Source organism: Trematomus bernacchii, unplaced genomic scaffold, assembly GCF_902827165.1.
Source record: "Trematomus bernacchii unplaced genomic scaffold, fTreBer1.1, whole genome shotgun sequence".
NCBI classification, from domain to species: domain Eukaryota; kingdom Metazoa; phylum Chordata; class Actinopteri; order Perciformes; family Nototheniidae; genus Trematomus; species Trematomus bernacchii.
In genome coordinates, this window is record NW_022987648.1 from 17,256,822 (window position 1) to 17,282,638 (window position 25,817).

The window sequence follows — 25,817 nt, forward strand, 5'->3', positions numbered from 1 at the left end:
AGCACTTTTTTTTTTATTCATTAAGAAATCATGTTATGAAAATAATGACAACTAACCATATATCAGACAAATGTATCTTTCCATGTTAACAACAAAGGTTTGCTCTGGAGGACGTGACGTCTCAGCGGTCCCCAGAGTGTCGCTGTCTTCTCCTTGTGCGAGGAGTGTGCTTGGTCTCCCACTTCCATACTATAAAAATGTTTACAAGGCTTTTCACGTCTCTTCTCAGTGTCCACACATGAGAACACGTTTCAAATATGTTTTGTTTGTGAGGGAGAAATTCACATACCAGATTCAGTCTTTGTGTTATGTGGTCATCTTCTCCATCTATTAATAATTTACACAAAACCTGTACATACTTACAGCAGGCAGGAGCCTGTTTCTGAGGGGATGATCACACAGAGAAAAGAAGCAACACACAGTGAAGTGAATCTTTACAAAGTCAATGTGATAATGTGGGAGGTCAAGATGTTATGAGCATATTAGACACTTGCCTTCATCAAGACATGCAATACAAATACTTTTGTAACTCTCATTCAACCCTATCGCACTCGAAATGTGGCTTTGACATTCTGCATGAAACCAATACCGGCTCCAATGTCTTCCAGTCCTTTGCTTTAAAACACACATTCAACACAACTGACAATAGGGACAGACACTTTAAAAATATTTATGGAGTGTGTGTTTGTTATGGCTGATGCTACGATAAAGTATATTCATATTAACCAGAAAGATGAAAGACTTTGGGTGCAATAGGATTTACCATACCTTACCTCCCTCTGCATATCCCCCTCCCTATCATACAGCTGATAAACTTCACAAAATTAAGTTAAGCTGGGATAGGAAAGAGTCAGAAAATTCACTTAAGGCTTCATTCATATTATTTGGCAGGTTGCTAATGGAAAGCAACGATTATATTCCTCGCCATCTCACGACTCCGAAGGCTGGGCACTTACTGTCTGCAGTCATTCAAAGTCTTTCACGTCACTCGTATTGCATTTTGTTTAGATAAAACAATAACTATATTACACTTTTTTGATTTAGAAAAGGACAACATTGCGTTAACCACATAGTATTTCTAAACATCCTGTTACTGACACCACAAATTAAAAAGAATGATGCTGAAATGATGGAAGAAATAACTGCTGTGTGCGTCTCTGCAATACTAACAACATGATGTGAAATGAGCAGGAACACTAAAATCCGGGTTGACTTCAGGCAGACGACAATGTACGTAAGATGGATTTTCTTCTATAAAAATCATATATGACCGGCAATGGCTCTGCGAACACTTAACATGGTGTCAGTCTATGGCACTAGTGTATGGCAAACACAACAAATAATGAAAATATAGAAACGGACAGTAGATGAAGTTAATGGAACTGTGTAGTGTTATACCTTGCTGCTATCATGTGTCCTGGGTTTAAGGACACGGACACTCTGTCATACTCAAAACTCTTTTCAACAAAACCTCTTTAAAACATTATTTGTTGAGGCGAGAAATCGCAGGGAGAAACTGACATGAGGTTTGTGTTGATCTCATTTCTCTTGGGATTTCTCTCCATTTTGCATCCACGTTTTCTTTCATGTTTCCCTGTCTGCGAGCTGAAAGAGGAGCACGCTTTCTTTCAACAGAAGCCACACCGACTCCCGTTGTGTGATGAGCCACGTGGAGGAGGAGGGGACCCTCACATGTTGTAAGCCACATATATGGGGTCCAGCTGGTCGGCCAGGAACCCGTCTCTGAGGTGCATGCGCTGCTTCTCCCCTCTGGAGTTGATGGGGATGACGCCGGGGTCGACCACCACCACCACTCCCACGATGAGGTAGTGCTCCTCCAGGACTACGTTGGTGACCAGGGCAACCAGGTCCAGGGCCTCCTCCTCGGACCCCTCCAGCTCCACCACCACCACCAGGAGGTTGGTCCAAGTGAACACCGCACTGGGAGAAAGCGAGACAAAAAGAAAAATGGAGAGAGAGCAAAAGGGAAAGAAAGAACAGGATAGAGGCAGATAAGTCAGAATTTATGTTGCTCAGTTATATTTCTGAGTATAAACTGGATAAATGTCTTACTACATAATGCATAATTTGATATGATTAGTGATGAAGTAGTGATGAAAATGTCTCACCACTCAGCTATGCTCTTGTGAGAACGGATAACGGAGGTCTCGATGTCGATTGGGTGATACCTCATTCCCCTCAGCTCCAGGGTCTCATCCAGAGAGCCCACCACATAGAGGGCGTCGTGGCGCTCTGAGACACACGCACATGCACACGCACACGCACACGCACACACACACACACACACACACACACACACACACACACACACACACACACACACACACACACACACAATGTACCAAGTTAAAATGTGTTAAAGCTCAACGTCTGCATTCATTTTATAACTCCGATGTACAAATAATAAAACAAAGTATTTTGTTTTACAGTTTTTTTGTATTTTCATAGAAAAGTATTCAAAGTTAAGCTGCTCTAATCAGCAAACTGTTCTACTGAAAGGCATTTTTATTTATTTAATTAAAAACAAGAGCCCTTTTTCTCTTAAAGTGACATTAAAAGTTTATACACAAGTGTTGTCTTTTTTGTTTTAATATCATGCTTATATTACCCCAATTTCATCAAATTATCTTCAACTGACTTCTAAAAAATTATTAATAATTAATTAACGTAATAAAATCACGTATTACTTACTGAAATAAAATACACAGACTGCATTTATGTATTTAACCTAAACGTATATTAATGTTACTTGTCACACGCAGTGAGCGTTTGTTATCCTCACCTCCACTGGCGTCCGTCAGCTCGGTGCGCCGCAGGAAGCCGAGGTAGCCCGTCCTCGCCCACACCGTCTGGGTGTCTCCGAAGCTCAGCTTGGTGTTGAAGTGGTCGGCGTGCAGCGCCTCCTCCCCGTAAACTGTGTAGTATCCTGTGGCATTGTGAGGACTGCTCACCCACACCTGATACACACACACACATGAAGAGAGGTTACACACATGATTGTATACATCTGCTGTGGAGGTCTGGTGTAAGGACAGGCTTTGAAGTGAGAGCACAGCTTTTCTTAGTTCTTTTATTGTGTTGGAAACTGTCTTTAGACCTCTCAATGCAACTCTGTGCAAGATCCAGTTAAACTTCAATCTGCTGTTTAAAAAGGAAGATGTATTTATTTATTTAAAAGGATGGCACCTGTTCTATCATCTTGTTACCCTGTCTAAAGTTGTCTTCATTCACTAATACTCTCCTTGAGAAATCTAGCTTGTAAAACAAGGTTGTTATAATCTCTTACCGTTATTATAGAAATGTGTTTTCGTTGATATGACGTTTAAGAGATCAGTTCTCTGCAGTAAGCGCACTGTAACTTATAATGCATGTGGAACAGGTGAGGGTGAAACACTCAGGTGACTTTGTGACTTACCTCTCCTAGGTGGGAGTCTCCCAAGGGTCCTTTAGTCTCTGTGTTGGCAATGATCACCTTCACTCCTGGAAGGATCTAGAACAGCAGACAGAGATATATCAAAGATTTAGAAAACATGTTGCAGCACACAGTTACCTGTAGTGTTTTAGTGCATTTCAAGAATCTGGTGTATGTAGAAATCTGCATCGACAAGGAGCATACATATAGAATACAACAAGATATATTCGAAATATATAAATGTGTATATCAAGTACCTTCCCAGACTCCATCAGTGGCAGGCTGTGTGGAGACCCTCTCTCTACCAGGCGGACCCTGAAGGATAAATATACCAAATGAGCAAGTTCATATCTCTTTTTTATTATTCTATTCCCCAAATGTGAAAAAAGCAGGAAAAACAGCGAAAACTAATCAGTTCAAGATTGAATAATGTATTCATTTGCAATAAAAATGTGTACCAGAATTATAATAACACCACATATTAGACTGACTTAACACATGTCCACGTTTATATCTCAAAGAAAACTCCTGTTATTAAAGCTGCAGCGGCGCCCCCTACCTGTCGTGACGTAGCGCTCTCATGTCCACGTAAACAGTGGTGGGGTCAGGTCCCGCTGTGCCCTGGAGGAAAGCAAGCAGAGTGAGACATCAATGTAACTCTTAAAAGCCTGACATTATTGCTGTATGTAGCCTGAGTGGAGGGGAGGTGGAGGCTGCTTAGGACACAACTGTTGACAAAGCAGGGGGGGTGGGGGGGTTGCAGCCAGAAGCCGACCAGCCAGGCTACGACAGTGAGGAAGTTGGTCAAACTCACAAAGACAGTGTGAGTACTTGAACATTCTGATTAATCTTCTCACAGTCAGCTACGTTTTTTTGCAAGTGTAAGATGTTTTTGAGAATTTACTGTGCTACATTAGAAGCCTAAAAGTAGGTCATTTATTTATTTCAAATGTTTATCTGCTGTAACAAAAAAGGCACTCCAATGTCTGAAGATTTCTAAATGAGCAACATTTGTTTTGATTAAATGTCTATAGACAGGGGTGCACATAACTGGTACGCAGGTACGCATGCGCGGCACAAATCTGAATTGCGTAACGTCACTTGTGTCACTACGCGCCTTTGCGTACCTCAAAACATCAAAACAAAACACATATTTCGTCTACACGTGTTTCTTGTCAACACTCAATGGAGTAAACTACTAGGCATGTCAAAAAACCCAAAGACATTAAGCAGCTACGTTGCCGTTTCGCTCCCTGCAAAAAATCTTTCTATGACTGATTGAACTGGAGCTGGGTGAGCCGCGCAGGACATAACCGACGGACCTGTGAAGCTTTCCAGGAGGCACAGGCTTAGATCACTGGACGACAGAGTTGGTCGCCGTGTGCACAGACAGGGTTAACGTCGGTATAAACAACAGAATTGTGCCAAAAGTCCGCCAACTGGCTGCGGTGGGAGACTCCCCTGTGCACATTCTGTGCCCCGCGCACACACTGGAGAACTGCGCAAAATCATCCGATCACAACGTTCACGCTCTGTGGTCAAGCTGCTGCAGTTTTATTTACACCAAAGTGGAGTGAAACACACAGCTGCAAACTTACTCAGGGTGTTATGGAAGAGTTTGAAATCAGACAGAGGTGGAAGAAGTACTCAGATCTTGTGTAGGAATACTCAGTTACAGTAAAAGTCCTGCATTCAAAATGTTACTCAAGTAAAATTAGAAAAGTATTATCAAAATATAGTGAAAGTAGCGACAGTAAAAGTATTCATTGTGCAGATTGGTCCATTTCAGAATAATATGATATGTTTTATAATGATTGATCATGAAAGTGTTCTCAAAGCTGGTAAAGGAGCAGCTAGTTTGAATGACTTTGTATACTGCAGGGTAGCTTGTGAATTTACTCCAGGTGGAACTAAAGTCTGATTTAACACTTGATTAGATTTCACATCATTCATCCACATCTGTAAAGTAACTAAAGGTATTAAATACATGTAGTGGAGTAAAAGTAGAAGTACAAAGTAGCATAAAATAGAAATACTCAAGTCAACTACAAGTATCTCAAAATTGTACTTGAGTAAATAAGTGTGCTTTGTTACTTCCCACATTTGAAATCAGATATGACTTCAAGTCATGTGATCATTTCTTAGTATTTGATCCTTCAACTTGGCCTCAGGAAATGCAAGGACTTCACAGTTTTGGCAACAAGTTTTGGAGAAAGCAAATCGGAGGCTTAAAAAGAGACAGGGAGGTGCATCTTCATCATCTTCATCATCTAGCATGCAAGAAGTGTAAATTGAGGACAGTGAAGGAGACACTGAGGAGGACCACGCTTCGTGTGGGGTGAGTACCAAACGCTGTCTCTTGGTACTCATCTGAGTAACTCACTAAAAAAGTTATGTGCACCCCTGTCTATAGATCTGCCATCCACCTCATTTTTCAGTACTGATTGTGGTTGTCAGATATTGATTCCTTCTGCTTAAAATGTTTCATTATTGCTGCTGTAGGACGAGTCACAATGCATTATGGGTTCCATCACTCTATTGTGTAGTTGTCCCTGAGGTCAAGGACAGACACAGAGACAATGAGACTCATCCAGAGATTTCCATGAATCCCAAACCAGCAGACTGAGAAACCAAAACACTTATGAGTGCGTTCATAACTTCTGTCAGACATTCTTTTTATGAACCTGATCAACAGGTTAGCTCTTCCAATAAAACTAATGAGGCGTGTTCTTTCATTAAAACAAATAAGTGACTTCATTCACTGAATATCTTCTTGTGTGAAAGAAAAGGCACCAAAACAATACTTCATTATATAAAAAAAAATAAAATTGTATTTGACTTAAACTAACTAAGTTGAAATATTGGGTTTGTCAAAAATAGGGGGACATTTTTTTTAATAATTCATCATTTCTTCTTGTAATGCTGTGTGAATGGCACTTGTAAATGACTTTTATCATGGCAGAGTTCATGCTGTGCACTCATGGTATAATGTAAGCACAATACAAATATCCTGCTCATAAAGCAATGGTTTGGTTCAGAGCCAGCTGGTAAGACTTGTTTAAAATGAATAGCGGTAAAGTTCAACCGTAGCTCATCAGGAAAAAGAAAACCAAGAGAAAATGTTTGGAGGCATCTTTAAAAACCATGCAAGAAAAACAAACGCACACACAGCTGCAGACCACAGAGCAAAAAGCAACTCTTATCCATCCGGTTACCTGCTCAGCCAGTTTCCCTAACCTGTTGGACTGACAGGGCAGGACAGATACAGATATTTATATATGTACTTATATAAGTGGATACACATGCACACACACGAACAAAATCACAGGGATAGGGAGAAACAAATAGAAAAGGACATCAAAGTGCTACAGGAGGAAAAGAACGATGAACAGACGTAAACATTGACTGCCACAGACTCTGGACCTCTCTCCTCCTCATCATCATCATCCTCCTCCAGCTGCTTACCTGCAGACAGATGGCCACGTTCACCCTGCAGCCGAAGGTGGTGCTGACGGCGCGTGGCGAGAGCCCCAAGTCCTTGAAGATCTTGGAGAAGGACTGAGTGAGGGCGATGCGGGGCCGCTCCTCTGCGACCACCATGCACGTTCGCACACACGACAGGTTCACGTTTCTCAACTGGAGAGGGAAGAAATACAAGTTGGGTCATTAAAATCAAAAACGTAATAATAATTGAGTATAAATTGTGTAAAATAGGATTAGGGTTAGCCAATATGTGTCTGTAGTATATTTCTGTAGCTTATTGAGAGTGTATGTAGAGTATTCAATCTATTCAATATTTCTTCATATTGTGTATTATTTTGATACTCCAGTGATATATGTCCCTACTATTGTGAAATTATATATACTTGCTCCGAATATACATTTTTATTGTTACTATATTTGTATCTTATTGTATCTTTTTTATTCTTTATTTGGTGTCACATTGTATTAAAAGTACAGTTTTGCTAATCATATCTCTTTAGAGACCTGACAAATTAAATACAGAACAAAATTAGTCAAATTAAATTAAAACAAAAGAGTACATAGGGTCAAATGCCAAATATCTACACATGTACACATGTATCTACTTAAACAGACACACATATATATATTGTATCTTTTTAATATGTTTAACTTGTGTAATGCTTGACAACATTGCTGCTGTGATAAACTAATTTACCGATTTGGGATGAATAAAATATCTATCTATAACTTTTTGATCAGACAGCTTCTACTCATTAAAGCACAGACATGCTTGGTAAAGTATCCCAGTCACAAGTGAAGTGCTGCAGGCATCAGCACCACCAGGAGGGGGAATAGTGAAAGAAAACCCTTCAAAATGGACACAACTCAACACCTGAAGAGACAAACTGACCCGCAGTGCTTCTGTCTGTGAGCCCAGGCCCTTGGTGCACATCTCCATGACTGAATATGAGCAGAAGGTGACGCGCACTTTGTACTGGCTGACTGCGGCCAGCCACAGAGACGCGTTGCTTTCCAGCTCCAGAGGAGGAACCAGGATCGACTGGTGGCCCGAGTACACGCTGAAACCAAAAACATACGTGCAGACAGAGGAATGAGTAAGGCGACAGAGACAAAAAAGGCATTCTGTGATTTGTTTAGAGCTGCTATTTTACCTGCACAGGCACCAGAGAGCGAAGCCCAGGCCGCAGTACGGGTCCAGACAGATGGCGATCTGCCGCGAGGGGTAGAGCTCACACTGCAGTTTGATGGAGCGACACAAGGCACTGGTGGCAGCGTGAGACATCTGGAGGAGATGATGTGACACAAAGAGACACCAATGAAGCGTCAAAACTGAATAATTGAGTACAATTCATCTTAAATACAACCACTTGAGCTTCGAGGGATCCATCATTTTACTGACGGACACCTGAGCAGTGTGTGGATGGTTGCTTGATGCATGAACTTTTTAGGTAGGAATTGACTGTTTTAGTTCCAAGTTAGGTGGTTCAAGTTGAAAAAAGGAACCACATTCGCTCAGGTTTCCTTACTCATTTTCACAGAGAGTTGGCAATCAGATGACAGTTAGCTCACTTTCACTCAGGGACTATCGATTACAGTTTAAATGACTCAAAAACAATGCCATTTTCAATACCTCCATGCTCACTTGCTCATATTACTGAAAGTTAGGCCAAAAAAATAATAATACAAGTGTTGCACCTTTTTATTTCTGATGTGTTGATTCATACCAGATATTATAACTACACTGGGCCAAAAACACACATCCCTTTTTTGATTGGATTTTAGAGGCTTTTTTAAATTGTATATGAATGTTTTTATGAAAATTCTGCAGTTTTTTTATTGAAAAGTTTAATTTATTTTCAATAAATCAATCTCATGTGACCTAATGTCTGCAAATCAATGAAGATGTATTGTATGTAGACCTTCTACACTGCAAAAAATGAATTTTAAGAAAGAAACAAACTTGTTTCTGGGAAACAATTCTTATTTTTTCGTCTAAAAAGTCAAATAACCTTGTTAAGAATGTTTTGCTTAAGAAAAGTATTCTTACTTTGAGGAAATATATCTTACTTTTTCTTATTAAATTTAAATTTAAATTTTAAGAAATAAACCATCAAACAACTTCTCAATTTAAGAATCTGATGAAATGACACCAATTTTACATTTCATATATATTTATTCATTGTCGAGAGCTGTCTATTCACTATTCACATTGCCATTGAGACAACTGGAGGCGTGTGGCGCAGTGGATAGATAAAAGCGTCTAACAAGTAACATGTAATGTAATGTAACTGTGGTGTGGTATACACAACACACACACCAAAAATAAGAATGTTTCTGCTGTCTTAATTTAAGACAAATGCACTTATATATTATGCCAATTTAAGAATGTAATTCTTATTGTAAGCTTTATTTGCTGATGTTTAAACTTAATTTAAGATTTACATTCTAAGTTTAAGACAAAGTCACTAATATATTGTGTCAATTAAAGCCAATGATTCTTATTGTAAGCTTTCTTTGCAAATTATACATCTTAATTTAAGAAATACATTCTTAGTCAACTCAAAACACTAATTTTAAGTTATTCTTTCTTAAATAATGCAGGAATTATTGCTTGTAATAAGCAAAATATACTTACATTTTTCATTTTTGTCTAGTTTCAAGGCCCATTACGGTCTTTCAGTAGCTAGATTTTAATTCTAGTTTTAAGAATTCTAGCCAAGCAAATTTAGTTCACCCCATTGGCAGATTTGTTTGCTTGATACAGGAACATCTGACTTGATTCAAGAATATCTTTGCTTGTTTTTGGAAGGGCTGTTTTTGCAGTGTATTTTATATGCAGTGCTGGTACTTGAGTCTGTTACTTTAAACTGGGGTTGTGCCGACCTTCTTCTACTGCAGTGAAAACACTCATTTTGGATAAGTCTCTCACACAACCCCATTTAAAAACTAAATCCAGATTGCTCAAGCGAGTCTTTCCAAATGTAACATACTTTGACCCCTGCTAAGATGCCTGTTGTTGACACACTGAAGTCCAGGTAGGCCAACATCTCTGGGGTCGGGGGCTTGTACATCTGGGGAGTCTTCTTCCTGGGCAGATCATCTGGAGGATGAACAGAAGGAGAGGTGAAATGTTTTTAAAAGAGAATACTGAAATCACAGAACATTTTTTTCATATAAAATATCTACACTCTGGTGGCAACATGAGCAGAGAAATTGTGTTGTGTATGTATGAATAATTCACCTGTGTCCAACACCATGGGCCAGCTCTTGATGTCCACGGCAGCCGCAGCCTCTTTGGATTTCAGCAGCTTCATAATTGCTTGACTGGTTAGGATACACACCGACTTACTGACCTTTAACACAGAGATACAACAGTATTACTACTTGTATATATTAACTTATTCACATCATTTAAGCCCCAAAATGGAGCAGGGCTGACTTTGTATATAATTCAGTTTATTTCATGTTTCAATAGCCATACATTCAACAGGTTTAATGATTGTAATAACTATGCAGAGGTACAGTATTTGATCCTGCAGTCAACAAGTAGAGTTTTCCTTGTGCAAGATGCTTAACCCCAAATTGCTCCTGTAGGCATGGCCATATGCAGGGACGGCGGGTACTGTAGGCTAGGGAAGGCTAAGCCTTCCCAAATATTTGTGTTACTGCATCCTGGTAAAATAAAAATATAAAATATAATGTTTGTGTCTTTGACATTAGCGCTGCTATGCAGCCACCTGTGCCCTGTACTACGAAGCCAGTTCAACATACCCTGCATATGTTTGAGTTATCTTAACTAACCCTAACAAACGAGATCTCGCTAAGCGGTCCTACGACGCTGGTTATCAACTCGGTAAATCAAGCCAGGAATTCTCTCTCCAGCTGAGAGCGTGTTCACGTGAAAGGGGCGGGGTTAGCTACATTTGACCAATCACAAACATGGACAAGTGTACTGACAGCACAGCGTCATACTTCATGAATGAAAAGTAAACTAATATTAGACAAACATGAACTTTAAACATCCATGACTTAAACATATAATCCAGGATACAAACCACATAGTGTCACCTGCAAGGTGAATATAGAACAACTGGTTAAAAAATAAATAAACTACCGAGTGTTTGAAAGTGTACAACAGTTGTATGATATCACTGCCCCATCTAAGACACGAGTGGATCTGACTTTAATTACATTTGAGTTGAGTGTTTCGTCAACTTAATGTGTTACTTAAAATAATACTTCTGCATACAGTATGTGACAATGTAAGTGTTGCACGGCCAGATACGGCTCAAGAAGCTGACTCAGATAAGGAAATATATGATATATTATGATATTATATGATCGATGATCTGATTGATGATGTGATATGAATGATAAGTGCGACACGTCGGCGTCTTCTCTGCATATGGCAGTTTAAACTGTATTTCCTTTATCCTGTAATATGACTTGATAGATTTAAACTCCGCACACTGAGCTCTGATTGGTCAGCAGGCGGTGCTTTCACTGAGTTGATCTCTTTTCTATAGACGCCGGAGGCGGGCAGCGTCAGGTAAAAAAAGTGATTTAGCCTTCCCAAACCTGAGCCTCACGCACCGCCTATGGCCATATGGTAACAAAGTGTATGTAAGTTGCTTTGGATAAAATGACTTGTAATGGATTAAGTAAGCATTTTGATACAGGTCGAACGACTCTCTGTTACCTCAACAATCATCTTGGCGGTGGGCAGGGTGGTCGCCAGGTTCTGGGGGTGGGGGGGTCTGACAGTGACTGGCACACAGCCGGCGTACAGGCAGCCGTAGAAAGTGGCAATCGGGTCGATTCCTGCACAAAAATGTTAATACTTTGTTAAAACGGATTTCCAAATGTTATACCTAGTAGTTGATCAAAGCTTTACAATTATACTGAGAACTTTATTGAGTCTTTTCTGTTGTGGTTTTGATTCATAGACAGACTCAAATAGTGAAGAAAAGACAGGGCCCAGCTTAAGAACAGTACTCAAAGGAAAAGCAGCATAGTAGCAGTAGCAGCTCTTACCTGGGGGGTAGACGAGTGCTACATGATCTCCAGTGTTGAGGCGTCCCATCAGCGCTGTGGCCACCCGCTCTGCCCGCTTGTGCAGCTGCAGACAGGTCGCTGTGCTCGCCACCGTGCCCTGAAGAGAACACAAGAAAAATGCATTTCACACACTCAATTAACAGATATTAAAGTTGTAATTCTCAAGATGATGAATCAACAAGCAGAGATTTTCACAAGATTTTTAGTTTGAAAAAAAAGTTTTCTTCTGCCCGTGATGCAAATCAATATGTTAGATTTAATTAATTATTCACTCTAGCTTTCAAACTCTGATCAACAAGCCACTCCCATTTTACTCCGCACTTGGATTAGGACTACTGTTTATGTTTTTTTGTTTTCTTTGTATTGTTTCTGTTCTGATTTGATGTAAAGCGTCTTTGAGCATTAGGAAAAGCGCTATACAAATCCCATGTATTATTATTATTATTTTTATTATTATTAATAAATATTATCATTATTTTTTTTTAAATGACATCACTGCAATAAAGTGCCATGATTCAGTCATTAAAAAGACTGAATCCGCCAAAACATACGTTCTAATGTTTTATCTATTAACAGTTTCTAAGTGTATTTACAAGAAATGAACAGTAAAACAATACAATTGCGATGGTTGTTAAGGAATAATTCTTCTAGATATCTAACCTTTTGCTCTGTGACGTGTTATCTCCTTTAAGGAAAGGCCTTTGTGCCATATGTGTTGTCACCAGTGTGTGACCGGTCAACTTGACTGGCACGAAGGGTAATTGTTGTGGGAACACTGAGGCACTTCTTTATCGGTGTTTGTGGGCTCTAGGATGTGAAATCCTTGAGGCCATGAGCGTCAGACGCAGGTGACTCAGTGTTTAGTCTACTCCTTCAGAGATGTTGATTTCTCTCTGTGAACCCGTTAAAAGGTCTAGCATAGAGAGAGGTTCTTCAGAATTGACGTGGCAACTCTACCGTGTGGTCAGAACCTCTGACTCTTTGATTTGTGATGTGAATCCTCCGGCCGAATACTCTGAATAAACCCATCAGTGTTTGACATCAAAGCTCCAACTCTCACCGTGTCTCCTTCCTGAGTCGGTGACTCCATGCATTGCTACACAGAAGTTTCCTCCACAAATTGGCGTTGTCGGCAGGATACCAACAGATCTTCAGAGACTGGTAAGTGTGATTTCAAATCTACATTTGGACATTGCCTTACCAGAATCTGTGATTGACGGTATCCTAAAATTATCTGTGAAGCTAAGCGGCTGCGTTTTGTTTTGGTTAGTGAACATTTGGGGCTATTAACCCCAGGGGATCATCCAGGGACTCTGTCTTGGCTGGTTCCCTCTGTGTGTGCTGCTCGGGACGTATGTGCCGTGCAGGCATACACGGAGATGTTTAAAAAGACCTTAATGAGGGCAGCAGTAAAGTGGAACTTCTGTGTGAAATCAAAATAGAGATTTGTAATGAACAAATCGCCGAGATTCCGGGGGTTTCAGCGGCCAACACTAGCAGTTGACTAAAGCAGCCAGAGATATTACCCCCAGCGCCTCTAAAAAAAACACGGCTCCAGCTGCGGCTCCGGGGAATGTGTGTAACATACCTCCCCGTATCTGCATGAGCTGGTGAAGTGAACTCAGAGGGAGAAAATCACAGCTTTTGTCTATAACTTTAACTCACACCACCGCCGTCTCTATTAAAAACGAGACGGTTTAAAAGCACTCTCGTGGCTTGTGGCCGTTTACGATGTGCTGGCAGGTGCGAGGTGCGTGCATTACCTGATGCGACAGGCTCCCTACATTGCTGGAGGAGTTGGTGTCGGTCCGGGGTGCATACATAAAATTATAGGCTAATTGATCATGGGTGGGCAGTGGTATGCAAGTGTAGAGCAAAACTGTGTTTCATCGTTGGGATGAACATGATGGGAGGTGTGTAGGCTGGTCGAGTAGGACTACAGTTAACTGTGTGGTTTCGGATAGAAAGGGTAGAGGAAAAAAGTCTATGTGCTCCAGATCGGGGGGGCATAGCACCACTAGAGCAGGGATAGTGGGGTCGCAAGAGGATAAGCTAGTTATTGCTCTTGGACGGTCTTCAGGCACCGATCTAAGGACTTGTATACAAGGGTGGAGGCACGAGTCAAGGTGCCCCACTGGATTCCCATTGGGAGAGATCATATAGTCCCTACCCCCTCTGAAACCTCTTTAATCCGGACTAAATTGAGCTGGATGAACTTTTGCTGTCGCACTGGTGTTTGTCTGATTGTTTGTATCAGGGGTCTATATTGGTTTGTCTAACAGCCGTCTTGTGCATGTTTTGTAACAACTAATAATGAATCAGTCCATAGCCAGGGTAAAATAAACTAAGCTTTAGTTAACTCACCAAAAGTAAATGACTTGAGAAAAATAAATAATATATAGTGTTTTGCAAAATTCTGGTAGTATAAATGTGCTGCAAAATGAAAATAAATAGCAAAAGAATGTTTTTATGTCCTGCATCTGAGTGTGCAGAGGAAATGTAAACAAGAAACACACTGTTCAGGTTGTGCGCTGTAGGTGTAAGAAGAAGAGAAGATTATATTATTTTAAGAATACATTTTAAATTGTATTGCTGTTATGTTAAGATATGTTTGTGACCTTTTATAAACCCTATGCCCCGTCCTGCACCCCGAGACCCTAAGAGGCATCACTGCTGGTCGTAAAAACCCTGCCTGAGGAGGTCAGGGTTGCAAAATCTGTCTGCTGTTTTAGGTCAATATTGTATTATTTGTTTCATTGATTCTTAAATCTATGTATTGTATGGTAATAATGAAAAAAACGTAATGTATTGAACACATTCGGAAACAAAGCTGATAAGACAGAACTTGACTCAGACATAATACAAATTATTGTTGAAACCTTTTGCGCTGTTGCTGCAAAATGGAAACTTTGTTGATTATCTATTCCAACTGGCCACTGGATTCAGATAATTAATATAAGTTGAAGTTTAATTACAGTTTTAAATATAGTTTAACATTCTTTATTAAACTGCTTCAAATGATTTCTCGTGTCAACCAATTGGTCTCCATAGACATTACTAAAATTCTAATAGTTGTTAAACTACTGACAAGTTTTCTGAAACCGAGCTTATGAACAAAAGAGTAAAGGTTGCTGGTTAAGCCAGGATCAATATATTTGTTGACGTTTTCATTACAGTGTGCATAATAAATGTGTTAAATGAATTGAGCAATTATTTAAAAAGTATAATGTTGCAATCTCTTTACAATAAGTAATTACAGTTAACAAAGAAGTAGAGGTTGTTTTCCAAGGGCCTCTCCTTCACAGCCCTACACTTTAAATCATGAGACTTTCAAATCATAACAGACAGAGATCGGTATCACTTTGTGTTGCAAGCCAAATCCATGTAAAGGTTCTACTTGAGCCCAATTTAAATACCATAAAGAAAGTATTGAACCCAGCTCAAGCTAAATGTCAAATGTATTTAATTAATGTACAAGTGTTTTGATTTATTTCAAATGTTCTAATCTCAGCTTCTTTCGAGTTCAGTCTAAGCAACAAATTGTTTCTCATAACATTCTCACTGCTGTCCCAAATGTTTTAACCTTGGGCAGACAAGCTGTTCACACACCCACACCCACACACACACACTTTGGATAAGTAGTCACCTTATCCACATTGTAAATTGTTGCCTTCTTTAAAGTTATTAGTAATTTAAGATTAATTATTAAATTAAATGTGGTACATAAGATAAAATAAATAAAATAACTTTGACTTGATCATTTTGTTCACAACATTAGACCTGTCCTCTAATCTCTACTAGAATAAGATAAGTGTGCATGTTTGGATGTTTTAACACTCCTGTAATGTACCTAATCTTCATATCCTTTTCATTACAGAGCTGGGAAAATGGTGTATTGATTAGATTCTGATCCGTGCAAGTCCAATTTTGACTGACTTTAGTTCTAATGTTAATGTTAATTTGACTTCAACCCATAAGTAATTATTTAAATTAACTCTAAATGTCACATGATGATGGATTAGTGTTCCACATTTCTTCCACTAATTTGTTTTACAATTAGGCCAAAGGTAAAAAGAGACATTGATGACCTTGTGTCCCTTTTGTTAGTACGTGGTTCCATTTTGTCTATGGCCTTGGACGGCTTCACTAAAAGTCACCCAGTTCTGCCCTGCTGCAGTCCGGCTGAGTGCAGTCACAGAGATGCTATGGCTGCTCTACATGACATTAATGGTCTGGTCTGAATGGACACCATTTCCTGCTCCCAGAGAGAATGACACTCCTCAAACTGAACATTACAGCCGTTGATACTGTCTCACATGGGTCTGCTCCCCCCCACTGAGCCATGAACTGAAAGCATGACATCTGCTATGAACACTTGGAAGCCTCCCTGTCACACCAGCACCAACCCTTGGGTCAGTCAGATGAGACTAACGGCTTCACTTAGGGCATTTGGTTCAAATACATGACTCTCGTTACCGCAGAGTGGGTTGTTTTTAAGGCTATTCATACTGCTATGCAGAGGATGCCTGTAAGTTGGCGAGCTGGTAAAAGCCCCTACTATTGTTTCAAATAGGCCTAATGTCAGGGGTCTCTTAATGTCTAGTTCTACATGTATTCACATTATATAGACAATGTTTCCACCTGGTAAAACTGAAGGCTGCACAAAACTCAGGCTACAATACAACCATTATGTTCTGCTCTAACGATTCAATGTATAGATTCTACATCAAAACAATTAGCTTTTATTGTTTCCAATGATAACGTCACCTTAAGTGGAGGAATGCAAACCTGTTTTCAAATGTAAGGTTTTGATTTTGTTTGACATTTCTCAGTAATGATACCTTCAGACACCCACTATCATTCATGCTATGCCTTCAGTAATAACTCAGATGTTAAAGGGATGAAACTTTTCCTCCCAAATCAGATATGCTTTGTTTTTCAACAAATGTATCAATTTCCTGCATAATATATGTTTATCACAATGGTTTTTTGTAAGCTGCACACAGGTGATACTGAGTCTTCTCGATTAATAGATTATAAACTATACCATGCTTAAATAGACTCCGAAGTTGTTATTTCATATGTACCATATGTAAGAAAAGGGAGGGAAGAGTCAATTATATTGGGTAATTTATTTATCAAACCTATGTTTTATGGAAGAGACAAAATATTTCAAAAGGTAAATGGTGAATTAATATACATTTAGAATCATTGAGAAGGGGTTATATCCACAGGGACTAGCTCACTTTTAACTTACAATAACATTTCTCTGCTATGGACTGATGAGTATATGATTCTTGCATGTTCAATGACTAACACAAACCTTCAAAATGATAATGTGCATGTGTCAGGAAGGCTCCCAAATAATTCTGAGGGGCCTATCCTATTTTTGTAATTAAATGATAATGTGCTAATCCATTACTTTGAGTTGTCTTCACTCAGAAAAACATCCCTATCAAGTGTTAACCCAATAACTAGGACAGCTCTCAAGGCCAAGGGTCAGAGAGAGAGGGTCACACTCTCCGGATGCAGAGAGCACCCCCAGCCACGTGCAAGGAAGCACGAGGTCGTTCGAGATGGGATGCTTCTCTTCACCTTTCTGATAAGAGGGGGTTCTTCTCTTCATCTTTCTGCTCGGTGGGCTCTAGCAGACAACCCTGCAGGACGAGCGAGGGTTTCAGAGGCTTCTATAATACAATGTTCCATGTTTCTTGGAGGAGTTTGATGTCTTCCTAACCTCTCCCATCACGGGGGGGACACCTGGATGCATCAGGAATACGCAGTTGTACTCAAGCAGATAGCAGAAGGAATACCGGCAGATGAGCCTCCGTCTCACTGGGGGATTAACTACAGTGCTCACTGAATGAGCCACACAAAAGCAGAGCAATTGGGGGGGTTGAATTATGGCGCTCTGATGAAGAAGAGTTTGAGCCAATCAGCACCTCAGTGCTAATCTACAGTATCAGGATGCCTTTACACACCAGACACTCGGTGTCATAAAGGGAGGAGGAGAACGAAGACTGACGGACATGTTCTTCCAGCTCTCGTACAAAGATGAACTTTGAATTGAATGACCAGATGTTTAAAGATGTACAATTAATGATTGTTTTTTATATTTCCAATGACCAGACATGTGTTAAATAGTGGTGATAAATATATTTAGTCAGATCAGATTATATTTTCACACTAAACAAAATTAATAAATAAATATTCTCAGACTATAAGGTATTGAATAATAAGGTATTTCTAATATTATAACAGATAATGTTAATATCCTTAATCATCCAGCAATCAGGCTTAACAACACAACTCTTTAATGTATTACCCATGCACAGACAGACATAAAATGATGTTTCAAGTACTGGATTCATTTCAGTTTTGGCCCAAAACAAATATTTATAATAATTCATATAACAATTATGTAGCATATTTGATCCTCAAATTAGAGAAGTATAATTTAAATAATATTGATATTGATATTGATATTCTATATTCAACATTAGATAAACACAGAAGAACCCTTTCCAAGTACCATAAGTAGATTTTCAGGTAAGTATGGCTAATAAGAATAAGTGATGGACTTAATTTGGTACAGATCAGTTGTAGCATTTACAAATGTATGAATTAAAGTTTTAAGAATGTTTAATCTTTCCTTTCCAGGTTTTTACAAAAGTCTTTGAATATTTGCCTAACTTTTCCTTTTCAGATTTTGAACAATGTACTTGACTAAAATGAATGTATTGATTTTACTAAGACTAAGTGCCTTACTCTTGACTAAAGCGTAATGAAGTAAACGTAAAGTAATCCTAAAATTGAGGACACTGCAACTTTGCCGATTACAGATTGATCAAATCACCACTGTGAATTTTATGCCTTAGCTGGATCTCTTATGATCCTAAGTTTAAAATGCTTTTGACTAGTGATTGCCTTAAAGCAAATCTTTAAGCTGTTTCTGGTTTTGATTTTATAGTTTGATAAATGACATTAACTAATGGTTTAAATGATAAAAGATATTAGTTTAAAACAAATATTTTTGCTATTATGTATCTGTGTTTTATGTGTGTTCATTATTGTGCTTATTGACAAAAGATGCTCCAAACACTGATGAGAGATAATTTTTCCTATTATGATTGCCTGTATCAATCATTGTGATTGAATGTTTCAATCTTACTCTACTTTGTGATGTAATTGAATGTAAGGTGAGACCACACTCGAATCTGAAGACGCCTATTGATTTAAGTATTGACCAGAATTATTAGACTAATGTTTTAAGGTTATCAAAAATGATAAAAAGAGAGGAACTGTTAAGGAATAATTATTCTAGATATCTAACCTTTTGCTCTGTGACGTGTTATCTCCTTTAAGGAAAGGCCTTTGTGCCATATGTGTTGTTGTCACCAGTGTGTGACCGGTCAACTTGACTGGCACGAAGGGTAATTGTTGTGGGAACACTGAGGCACTTCTTTATCGGTGTTTGTGGGCTCTAGGATGTGAAATCCTTGAGGCCATGAGCGTCGGACGCAGGTGACTCAGTGTTTAGTCTACTCCTTCAGAGATGTTGATTTCTCTCTGTGAACCCGTTAAAAGGTCTAGCATAGAGAGAGGTTCTTCAGAATTGACGTGGCAACTCTACCGTGTGGTCAGAACCTCTGACTCTTTGATTTGTGATGTGAATCCTCCGGCCGAATACTCTGAATAAACCCATCAGTGTTTGACATCAAAGCTCCAACTCTCACCGTGTCTCCTTCCTGAGTCGGTGACTCCATGCATTGCTACACAGAAGTTTCCTCCACAATGGTAAAACTACGTTTTATATACATGATGAAAAGGGCAGTACCTTAGCATTGAGAACAAGGAACAGAGGATGGTCTGGAGTGGCCTGAGCTCTCCATTGCAGCACGTCCTGTATGTACAGGAACTAAAGGGGAGAGAGACACAACAGTTTAACTCCAGAGAAATGAGACAGAACACTGACAGACAGAAACTGAGTCTATGATGAATCTCTGCACAAACAATGTAGAATTAATGGAGCATGGTGGCACAGTGTGGGTTTTTGTAATGAAAGGATGACAGATGTGATGGGCTACAGTATTTTATGATAAGGAAGAGTAATGGATGTAATACATGCTGGAAGGGAAATCTAAATGATGCTACAGTTGTTTTATCAGATAGCTCCAGCAGCGGGAAGTCCTCTCCATCAGCTGTTTGTGTTTCTGATTCCTCGCCCTCCTGTATGGATGCTTACCTGTGTACTGTATGTGTGCAGGTGATGAGAGGATGAAATGAGGATGACTACCTTACGTGCCTGGTCATTGTCCTCCAGTTGGCCCACGTCTCTCCCACAGGCCTGTGCTATCCTCTTGCCTGCCACCAGGTTACCCACTATCATAGAAGCAGGACCGACCTCTGTCCAACACATCACATTCAGGGAGGTCAGCTCTTAATAGGACATAAATATAAACACCAAGAAATGTAAATTAATCTATATTTGCTTCTAAACAAGATGCATGCTGGAAAATCTACCTGGCGGTTTTTGTCTTGGCTTGGGCAGGTTGGTGACACATGTGTGAGGGCACATGAGGACGTTGCAGGGGTGCAAGGCGCCCTCCAGGAAGCGCTGTTTGGTCTCAGATATGTGGATGCCACCCAGCGGAGCCTTGGGAAGCGTGTTGGCCGGCACCAGAGCTAGGCAGTACACCCCCACCTGGTGGATGCTGTCTATGGCCTGGAAACAGACAGGAAATATACGAAAAGTCAAGTTTTAGTTTCAGTGAACACCTTAGGGGATGCTATTCTTGTTTTTATATTATAGATTTTCTCTGTATATCTGTACATAGTAGTCAAATGTTTTGTTCAGCTTTGTTGTCCATGTTTTTAACCGTATATCTATTTCAATTTCTTGTTTGTGTACTGTACACATTGAATTGGTCATTGCAGCTGATTCTATACCATTTTATTTGATATGCTTGTGTGGATTAGAAAATAAACTTACAACTGGGACATAAAGTGACCATAACATTGGACGTGTAGTTTTCCGAAGCTTGCATTAAGGATATACTGTTTTTGTATCTTTATGTTGCAAATCAATAGCAGCCTTGACCACCATTTTTACGATATTCAAAATGTATTCACTGTCACACATTATCTCAAGGATCTGTAATTTATTTAGATATTAGTTTTAAAAACAAAATATGATATACTTGAAGGAAGAAAATGTAAACCTTGTAACATGCTGTAAAACCACTAAGTAAGGAGTAATATTAACTAAGTAGACCTGATTTTCTCTTATTCAAGTAAAACATGTGAAGCCACAGGTATAGTCCTTCAGTAATCTGTGTCTATCTGATAATAAGAGGTCAAAAAGAGCAGAGTGGGCACCTGAAGGACTCGGCTCATCCACTGGAAGCTGTCTTCTTCAGAGGCGTCCGGCCGCTGCTCCGCAACAACAACGATCCTCTCGTCATGCAGCACGGACACAGAGAACACTGCTATCCTGGAGCAGACAGCATAGAAAAGAACACTGTTACAGCCTGGGAACTACAGAACACCCATGTCAAAAGGGTAGATTAATAAAGAAGTTACATGCTACAAATGAACAGAGGAGCATTATTTTAACTGTATTATATATATTAAAACGTATTTAAATACTGGGCTGAAGAAAATAGTTGAAATCTGAAACAACAAACTGTTTTGAACAGATATTTGTGATCTCAGGTGCAAAAAGGAGAAGATTTTATGTTTAGGTTTACTCTTATGTGCATATTGTTTTACAATAGGCATTCAATTTACATGATTCTTACTTTGTTCAAGTGTTTTACATGCCAAAAGGCTTGTACAGGTTCGAGAAACAGATTAACCATAATTGATAATGGTTTGAGGTTAATCATTTTTGTACATTCGAAGATTAGAGTGAACATTGTATGCCACTTAAATTCTTAATTATCCTAATGAGCTAAAATAGGCATTACCATTTTTAAAACATTAAATAACATTCATTATTTTAAATAAAATGTCTGTACAAAAAGTAAACTAATGTTGATACAAATAAAATAACGTTTTGGGAGTTATTGAATTTCAAATGTTGCGTTTGTCTCTTTCAGAACTGTCATGGCACATTTCTTTTTTGTCTGTGGATGCACTCTCATTGGTCATGGCTCTGTTTTACTCTTTGCTTTAGCTCTGGAGCGCGTGTTGACCTCTGAGGATAAAGGCTGAGTGGGTAAGGATTCAGGAGAAGGAGGCCTGGAGAGCGGGACAAACATGGGAGGTTTAACAACTTTGTCTTGAACCTCTGTAACCCCACTCTTAGCACGTTTCTGCCTCAAGTGTTTGTCACAGGTTCACAAATGTATCCAGCTTGACAAAGGTCTTGTTGCACACTTTGCAGTGATAAGGCCGCTGTCCTTTGTTGAGGCGTATGTGCAGCCTGATGTATGATGATCGTACAAAGGTGCGGCAGCAGACCCCACACTTCAGATCCTCGCTGCTACTCGGTGTCTGTGCCGGAGCTGGCGCTGGCACAGGTTTGACCTTTCCCGACGCTTCCTCAGCCTTGTGAGAGAGCAGGAAGGGCAGAGAGCGAAAACCGGCCCCACACTGCTCACACTTATACGGCCGCTCCCCTGTGTGTAGGCGAACATGAGCCAGGAGCCCAGCCTTCTGTGTGAACGACTTGTCACAGTAGGTGCACTTGAAGGGCTTCTCGCCTGTGTGGAGCCGCTGGTGGGTCTTCAGATGTGAGGCCCGGCCGAAGGTCTTGCCACACTCCGAGCATTTAAATGGCCCGCTGTGTATTATCTTGTGTGCCATCAGGTGGGAGTACTTGCTGCAGGTGATACATCTGAATTTCCTCTCCTTGTTGTGGGATGCCAGGTGAAGGGTCAGGTGGGCGGAGGAGATGAATGTTTTGGAGCACAGGCTGCAGCTGTGAGGGTCCAGGCGGAGGCGGCGGTGTGGGCGCCGTCCGTTAGGGAGGCTGCTGCCTGCCTGGCAGGATGCACACTTGGAAGGAGGGGAGGAAGTGGAGGTTGTGTCAGAGTCCAGCTGTGGAAGGCTGCATCGACAGTCCGAGCACTGCCCAGTCTGTTGGTCTTTAGCACTGGTTTTATTCAACAGGGGCTGCGTTTCACTTCTCTTATTTTTCATTTCCTCGCTCCTCGGTCTCTGTCTCACCGGAAGTTGATTTGTCTGCGCCATCTTGAGTAGCGTCCCAATGGCCTTATTTTTGCCGGAGGAGCGAGGAGCGAGGAGCGATAATGGAGGAGCTATAATCGAGGAACCACCAGACCATCCTTCGATTAAATCCTCAGACACTCGCCCCGCCCCCTTACTGTGTATCGCTCACTAATTGGACGATGCAGCGCATGCAATGATCTGATGCTTCTTGACATGAGAGCAGTTTCCCAGCAGAGTGAAGAAAACACATGAAACTCACGGTTTTGTTTCAATTAATGTATCATGTAGTTACAAATATGTGATATATCTGAACAACAAAGTGGTCAAAAATAATTGTATTCATTTATTGGAAACATTTTCATGATCGCTTTTTTCGTTTTACATTTTCATTTATTGACATTTCCATTCAGTCAGTCATTAAGTGCTATTTAAAATGTTAATTTGCTACATATCCACACAAACAAACTAAGTGTGCAATCCAATGAATGTTAATCTAACTGGGTTTTGATAGATAACATATCTCTTTTTCTTCTCTCAATTATTTTATTTCTATTGTGCACTCTAATCAATATTAATCCAACTATTGTTCGTTTATACATTTTAAGAATGGCGTTCATCTTTTTTGAGAATGAGTTCTTATTTGATTTTATTTATTTGGGTCTACAACAGATGATACAAATGTTTGTGTCAGTAAATGTGTACTAACAGAGGCGGGGATGTTTGTAAGTAACGGGGACAGAGCTGCTGTCAGATGATCAGCTGTGCAGCGTCATCACAAACGGACGTCGCTTCACGTGACGCTCCGGAGGAAAGGACGTCCCATAGAGTGGCGAAGTCACGCCCATCTACTTCCGGTCCATAGGACCTTATTTCGGAAAAATAATGTATTGAAGTCAATGGAGAGAGAAAACGTATCTTTCGATCCCGTTTGAATTGTGCCATGAATTACACATATGATGTTTGTCAATCTTAAAAGATTTCCATGTCAAAAAAGTAACAGTTTGTCGTAAAACTGTTGAAATATAAGACTATGAAAAATACGCAACTAGAAAGACTACAAATCCCAGAGTCGCGTAAGTGATTGTTTTCCTCCACTAAGAGATAGCTAAGATCAGCGCCATATAGATAGAATCTATCTATATGGCGCTGGCTAAGATAAGATAACTTTAACAAGATGCCTGTGTGCTTAGTACCAGGTTGTTATCATACCAGCAATGGGTCTTGCTCGTTCTTTCGCTTCCCGTCTGATGAAAGGACCAGGAGTGTCTGGATCAAGCTAGCTAGTAGCTAGCACGTTAGTTAGCATTACAGCCTTGTCATTTTTATTAGCCTTAACATGAAGTAACATGAAGTAACCCAACATGTTAAACAGTAAGAGTAGTAGTCATATTTCGTGAACCCTTTGAAGAGTACTGTCACCGGTGTGATCATTCTATAATACACAATTTAAGCCCGGGGGAGAAATGCTAACGCTAACGCTAGCATCGTCGATCTTCTCTACTTCATGCTATCTGCACAAATGGTTGACATTAAACATTAAAAAGACCAGGCGGTTCAGAGAGAATCAAAGGAAGGCAGGCAGGCAGCTTTGCATGACATTCTTCAGAACGTGTTTCATTGTGGTGATAGTGAGGGTAGTCAATCGTTTTGTTGACAAGACAGTAGTGACGGCCATCTTGGTGACGTGTGTTGTTCTGTGAGACCAGAGATGTAGTTCATTGAGCGTTTCACACAAACAAATGTGTTACTTCACAGTTTTACGACACATTTTTTTTTTTTTTACTTGCAAAATTATCTTTTCAATTGACAAACATCATATGTGTAATTCGTGGCACAATTCAAACGGGATCGAAAGATAATCTTTCTCTCTCCATTGACTTCAATACATAATTTTTCCGAAATAAGGTCCCATGGAGGTCCACCGGAAGGGGAGGGACTTCGCCACTCTCTTGCTCTTAAAACTCATTTCCCTGCTTCTCGTGGTTTCCTTGCGTCTCTCCATGCTTCCCTGGTGGGAGGGACTAGTCGCAGGGAAACAACGCAAGTGAGGGACGCAAGGAATCCATTTAACCGAAGTGAAACGCAGCCATGGTGCTATCTACATTACCACAGAGCGAGGGGCGGGGTTTTCATTCTGTGACACATCATAGGGACATCTATGGAGCTAATTTCCTGCCATAACTCCACAAACAAACTAAACAGGTTTTACAAATGCCTCATGATTCACTAACAAACACAATGTGGTTTGCAAATACAAAACACCATCTACAAACTAATGCATTTAGTTTTGCAAAGAAAAAGCGTATTGTAGCGACCCTGCATAGGGTGCTGGGTGTGTCACTCAAGCGTCCCCCGTCTCTCTGCCAATCACGGAGCTGCACAGTAATGCTGGTCGGTGTGCGGGCCTGTGGTTGGGGGAGCAGAGGGGGGAGGGATGGGGTGTCGTGACGTTGACCCTGCTGTGTGTGTGAGTTAGGGAGTGGAGTAGAGAGTAATGACAAACCTGTAACCTGTAACCTGAGCTGGATTCTATAACCGTAAGCGAACAAAGGAGTTATTAAAGCCAATCACTGGAAGCCTGTTTCCGACTCCCTTTGTCGAACGTTACAGTATCTATCAAACAAACACATAACATTTTTCCAATACGGCGGAATATTACTGCCAAAAG

At 40.2% G+C, this 25,817-nt stretch overlaps 1 protein-coding gene across 1 annotated transcript; it reads right to left on the reverse strand.

The window, feature by feature from the left end:
- LOC117485627 (disco-interacting protein 2 homolog A-like) lies at nt 1–25,282 on the reverse strand. Its single transcript, XM_034134234.1, has 20 exons — nt 25,257–25,282; nt 22,311–23,072; nt 21,353–21,467; nt 20,498–20,699; nt 20,271–20,380; nt 19,812–19,892; nt 11,954–12,071; nt 11,619–11,740; nt 10,161–10,272; nt 9,910–10,019; nt 8,071–8,201; nt 7,809–7,977; nt 6,899–7,069; nt 6,649–6,678; nt 3,993–4,054; nt 3,691–3,748; nt 3,437–3,511; nt 2,804–2,978; nt 2,130–2,253; nt 1–1,941 (listed from the first exon to the last, which is right to left on the reverse strand). The coding sequence occupies exons 1-20, from the start codon at nt 25,280–25,282 to the stop codon at nt 1,689–1,691; spliced, it is 3,006 nt and encodes a 1,001-aa protein (XP_033990125.1). The 3' UTR covers nt 1–1,688.
- Nucleotides 25,283–25,817: the final 535 nt, after the last annotated feature.